The sequence below is a fragment of the Serinus canaria genome, chromosome 1A, assembly GCF_022539315.1.
Source record: "Serinus canaria isolate serCan28SL12 chromosome 1A, serCan2020, whole genome shotgun sequence".
NCBI classification, from domain to species: Eukaryota; Metazoa; Chordata; class Aves; order Passeriformes; family Fringillidae; genus Serinus; species Serinus canaria.
This window is the reverse complement of record NC_066314.1, coordinates 58,691,391-58,697,528: the sequence shown is the minus strand read 5'-3', so window position 1 is coordinate 58,697,528 and position 6,138 is coordinate 58,691,391. Positions and strand designations below refer to the sequence as shown.

At 41.8% G+C, this 6,138-nt stretch overlaps 1 protein-coding gene across 1 annotated transcript in view; it reads right to left on the bottom strand.

The window, feature by feature from the left end:
- Positions 1–1,074: 1,074 nt before the first annotated feature.
- The window catches only part of AGK (acylglycerol kinase), a 36,076-nt gene continuing 31,012 nt past the window's right edge, over positions 1,075–6,138 (bottom strand). The window contains exons 14-15 of the mRNA XM_009094240.4: positions 3,449–3,533; positions 1,075–1,541 (exon numbers count right to left, since the gene is read on the bottom strand). Of these exons, the coding sequence (XP_009092488.1) occupies positions 1,404–1,541; positions 3,449–3,533 (223 nt within the window). The 3' untranslated portion in view covers positions 1,075–1,403. The remainder of the gene's footprint in view (positions 1,542–3,448; positions 3,534–6,138) is intronic.

The window sequence follows — 6,138 nt, the reverse complement described above, 5'->3', positions numbered from 1 at the left end:
GAGTTACAGAACAGCTAGGGCTGGAAGAGACTTTAAAGATCACCCACTTTAGCTAATTTGTGTCTCTACAGTGTAGTCCAGGGAAGAACATTCAGCTTTGTTTCAGCATCATGCAGAAACCCAACCCTGCTTCCTCTTTCAGGGCATTTTTCCTTTAAAATGTCTCCAGCAGAGGATGCTGTTGGAGCACAGGCTGCCAGGATTGAGTCCTTGACGGAGCTGCTGGAAGCCAACTCACTTAGGTCTGTATTTTGATAACAGCAGAGAGTCAACAAGTGAACTTAGACTAGACCACAGCATAACACATTGACTACAGACAATCACACCAGAAAAATAAGGATAATTTTCTTTCTTCCAGTAAGCAAGGCAGAATCACGTGAATTTCTAAGTTAGAACAAGGGCAACAGATAAGCTTGCCTAAGTCAGTAATACCTCCTTTCAGCAATTAAAGCAAAGCTATAAACAAAAGCTTATAAAAGCAACAAAACTAATTATGGTACTGAGGCTCAAGTGGATGGAGGTTGCATATGGAGTGGTGAGCACTGTTTACATTAGAGAAGAGCAATCAGACACAATAAATAAACTTTATTTGGATATCCTTACTGGCATTATACTACTGCAGGAATAAAAGGAATATTTACAAAAAAAAAAAAAAAAAAAAAAAAAAGAAAAAAGACTCAGGTTGTTAAAGAGTCTTTCCAAATGTACTTCATACAGCTTTGGGTCAGTGGATATTTTCCAATATGCTTCTGTGCAATTGATCAAAGGAATACATTTCTACTATATAATTACTGGAACTCTGTGCTGTTGAATCTGGCAAGATGAAAAAACATAAATATATTATCAAGATACATATGGGGAATTTTTGAACTTGCTACAAAGCTTTGTATCACCAACCTCCAGTTTATTTTGTGAAAGAGTAGATAACCAACCATCTGTTTTAATGTGGCAATTCCAATGTTTCATAGAATTCCTTAGCATTATTCCCCCCAAATATTTTTTCCCAGGATCCCAGGCTTTGCAAGACTTTTACATGGATAAAGTAAATCTTAACTCTTAGAACACAAGGACAAGTACACTTAAATTTTACTTTAATATACAATTGCATTACAGCAGTAGCATCTGGCAGACAGCACTCAGCCTGTAGTGCTGCAAATGATGACTTCTTAGGGGAGGGGGGAAAAAGAGGCCATCAAGTTAACATGCATTTTTCAGAATTTTCATTTTCATTTTTAACCCCTTTGAGACCAGTCAAATCATACACTTCCAACGGAAGTACCTGGCACATAAAAATAGCCAAAAGGCTTATTAGTCTAGTGGGGTTAATCAGGTTGGTTAGGTCTCATGTGCCTTGAAGAGACCCTGGTAAGACTGGTGAACACTGGCCCCTCTGCCACGAGCTCTCACTGTACCACTGCCTGCAGCAGCTGCTCTCTCATTCTGGGATCACAGAAGAAGCGGAGTTTGCGGGGTAGGAGCTTCACCTCCACAGGCATCGCTTCGTACTCCTCGTTATCAATGCCAAAGGATCCCCCCGTGCCCTGTGTGCAGCGACAGTTCAACATCAAACGTTATTTCAGCAAGGCTGTAATGATGATTTTACTAATAAAACACAGCTGCATACTTAGCCTCAACCAAGATGACCCCCTGCCTCTGCCTTCCAGCCCATTTTCTCTCCACAACACAGGCAGACCTATCCTTCACCACACAGAATGTATTAAGAGTCTGGTGCATGAGATGTTACCTCACTTAGTTACTAATTAGTGATAATTAAACGCTAGGAAGCTCTAATGACCCACATTGTTTATACTGAAGGATTCTTTTCTATTGGAACTACAATTATGTGCACTTAGATCTTGGGTCTGCTAGTGGTGACATAAACTAATCTGCAGAAATGCCTGTTAAGTAACTTCTATTAAATCCATGTTACAAACCCCTTTCAGCATTGTTTTACTATATTGATCTGAAACATGAGATGCAAACTAATTTACTGGCCAGGAATTACTCAGCAGTAGAATTTTCTCAAGTGTTTAATGCTGATAAAGTTACCATGTGATTAAAACCATTCATCAAAATGGCAGGCAGACTTTACCTAAAAACAACTTCAGTGACTGCTTTGTGTGCCCTTGACTCAGGGGAGGGCTGTGGGTACTCAAACCAACTCCAAGGGAACTGGGACACCAGAGCAGCACAGACTAGGGGAACCAGTACAAGCTCTGTCAGTCAGAGGTACAGCAAAGCAGTTCGCCTCCATCAGATGAGTCTCACCAACATAAACTGGTGAGGCTCAAGTGGGCTGCCTTGAGTTCCTTCACAGGGCTGGGCCATGGAGTTGAACAGCACTGCTCTGTACCATGCACCCATGTTCTGAAGATCTTAGCAGAAGCTGCAGTATGAAGAGCTCATTTTATACCACAACCCTTACTTACAGCCCAGCTGTACTTAGCCCAGCACTGCAGAGTATTCTTTCAGAATCACAAATTTGCCATTATATGAATTCACTGGAAGCATGAGGATGCTGGTTAATCATGACACCATAATTCATGATTTTTATTTAGTAGCAACAGATTTTTTTTTGCCTTTCAACAAATTCTTTATCCCTTAATATGGAATTATTTTGCCAAATGATAGATCAGTTGAAAACAGAAATTGTCTATGAGATTGATTTAATGTCCCTGTAAAAACAAGAAACTGTCCTCCCGGGGCTGCAATAACAGCTCAGAGGCAGGAAAAGATGAATCTAAATTACACAGGCAGGCACAGCTTTATCTTCTTTTTCAGCTTCATCATTTCAAAGTTTTAAGACACTTCCTTATCCTGATTTCAGCTCCCCTGCCCTGTCTTACCCTCCTTTGTCTCTAATATTTATCTTCTTCTCTACAGCACAATGCCTTCTAGGGTAAAATGTACACATCTTCAGTGCTAAGGAGAAGAAGATTTGCATATCACAGCATTACAGAATGTTTGAATCAACAGTGGATCCTCTGGTCCAACCTCCCTGTTCAAGCAGGGTCATCCCAGAGCACATTGCACAGGATTGCAATCTTAAGAATCTCCAGTGAGGAAGACTCCACAATCTCTCCGTGCAGCCTGTTCCAGTGCCTGGTTATCTGCACAGTAAAGAAGTTCTTCCTAATGTTCAGGTGCAAATTCCCATTCACATGCAATACACTCAAGTAAGAGACCCTTTAACCACCATGACTGTCTTCATAAAAGATCTGCCACTATTTCCTGGCAGAACAAAGCTCCCCCATCAGGTTTACAGACTACTTAGGGAACTTCAGTATGTCTGTCCTGGCAAGGGACTCATTGGCTGCACTGTGGAACTGAGTGTCTCACTTGCAGTGTAATCCATCTCCCAGATTTAGAATAGGAATTTCTTAAAGTGCAACATCAATAGGTACAGGAAACAAAGTGAAAGAGTTTTTCAGCTCTCTCAGCTTCTCACCTCTGGAAGCTGCAAGATGCATCTGCTGGCTTGGATGCATTGACTCCCTTCAGGGCACATGTATGGGTCACGCATCTTTTGACTTCTGTCCAAAGCAAAAGAGAGGTAAGGTAAGGACATGCTTCTCTCAGAAACAGCCTTCTGCAGGGATGGCATTTTGTTGTGGTAAATCATTATGCATTTGGTAAGCTTAGAGGTTATATAAACAAATATTTGTGGGTTTAACTGTGGAAAAAGTAGAAGAGTCCTTCCCTCTTCTGCTGCGGTCAGTGCATATCATAATGCACCAACAGCCTCCATCCAGCTTCTGCTCTGAGACTCACTAATTTGAACACTGAGCAGAGTTTTTGTGCTCTTCACTTCCATGCTGAACTATGCACTTCCTGCAGTGACTACCATCTCCTCATAGCTCAGGCAACTAAACTTACCAGCAACTGAAAAAACCTAAGCCAAAAAAAGATAGCAATTTAATGGTTTAATGTAGTTATAATTCTATCTAAAAACAAACAGAACCCCCACATTTTTCATATCAAAACCAAATCAGCATGACATTTCTTATCAGCTGCTTCTGTTATCACTCATGAAGAAACCGCCATTATTTTATCCATTCCAAACAACATATCCAGTTTTGACAGTTTCTCTCTTCTGGTACATATGAGATTGTTATTTATGTACTGTACTTAGATAAGTGCTGCTTCCTTTCCCACGTCTGCTGATGTCATATGTCACGTACGTGACATATGATGCCACGTAGAATGCAGTTTTCTGTCTTGGAAAGCTGGTGTTCCAAGTGCCACATGGTCTATTTCAAGGCTTAGGCTGCTGTCCTGTCACTGTCTCAGCTGTTAGAGACAGTGAGTTGTGACTGCTTTTCCCCACAAGTGCTGCTGCAGAGTGAGCACAAGCTCTGGGCTGTGCTGACCTTCCTCTGGCCTCCTGACTGACCACACAGTAGCCTTTTGACTGACCACTGGCAAAGGGTACATTGCACCCCAGGCACCCTCTCAGTCTGGGCCCCTCTCCAGACAGACAGAGAGCAACACACAAATAGCAAAGAGAACAGCACAGAATTACAGTGTTAACACACCACAACTCTCAAGCATGGTGAAATTATCACAGATACTTCTCTGACAGGAAATGCCTGCTATCCCCAAATTTCCATCTCTAGACTGATATGAAAGGGTGTATTTTAATATTGCCTAGGAAAAGAACTCACAAAAGCATGTCAGAATCTCCCTGTACACCAAGTCTTCTTTGCTCCAAGGAAGGCAGCGCCTCTAAAGTCACAGAAAATCCCAGAGAAGGAACATGAGAAGTGAGGCTTGAAACAGGAGATGAAAATCAAAGACAAAGGAAGAAAATCTAAGGAAAGGGCAAGGAAGGACGGAAGTAATATTAACTGTGGAAAGTTTGGTTTAAATCAAATATGTATACACTAAAAGATTGATGAGTGACTGTGAGGGAATTAAACATCCTCCAGCAATATAAATTATAAATCATTGATGGCATGCAATACTGTCAGTTTATACAGTGCTGTACAAACAAGCAGCAAGATTCCTCACTTGAAGTTTAACCTGCTTGGAGTTTATCACACAAGGTCCTAGACACTAGATACATACAAGGCGTACTCTGGTAAGTGAGCAGATTCTTTTGGCCAATGAAGGCACATGAAGATCTATAGAGATGTAATTGTGGGATCAAGGTAAACTCAAAAGAGCCAAGACATGGAATTAAAGATCAATCAAAGGAGAACACTAGTACAAGCAAATAAGACAACTCCACCTGCAGTGACTGCTCCTCTAGTGGTCCAGCAGAAAAAAAAATCATAATTAATTCCCCTTAGACTCTGCTCCGCACTGAAGACCAGAGAGCAATGTGAAATAGCAACAAGATCAGAAGTCTAACAGCAAGTTTCCATTGATTATTGCATCCCACTCTATGCTGAACCACAAAAATACAGGTAGAGAGAGAACCACAACACCTACTGCACATAACACACAACTGGAACGTCATTTTCATATCCAGAAGCTGCCAAAGTTAAATGAGTCAGACCTCTAACAAAAAAACCCCAGTTTTGTGCACTGTGGATGGTAACTGCAATCATGCCCTGGAGTGACACCTCTCCATACTTTCATATACAGAGTCTAAATTGGCTACCAGGATGTGGATTACTGATGCCACACTTTCCATGCCTGTTCTTCCCTGCAGCACTTCTTAGTAAGCACTCCACTGTAAACAACTCTTCTTCCCCCACCTTATCTAAACATCAGCTCTATGGCTGCTGTGGATGCTCTTGTTCACAGAGATCTGATCCACAGCCAGAGGGCACTTTTATACACCTGGGATGACCTCCTCCTTTCTTGGAAATCCAACAGCAGCTGCCCTGCAGCACACTGATGCATCCCCACACCTCCCCAGACACACACACTGCCTGAGCCTCCATGGCAGTTTCCTGCTGGATGTGTGGTTTTCTGCATGACCCATCAGTTCTCATCAGCTCATGTCAGTGCCCTCTCCAATATAAAACCCCCTTGTTATCTGCACTGATAAGGTATTTCCCCTAAAAAACCTTTTTCAACCCCCCACATTCTGGTATTTAAACCATGCACTAAAAAAGAAGAAAAAAGAAAGAGCTGTTTCACACATTTCCAAAGACAAACCCTGTTGGTGCTAGGCAATGGGGGGCCTAT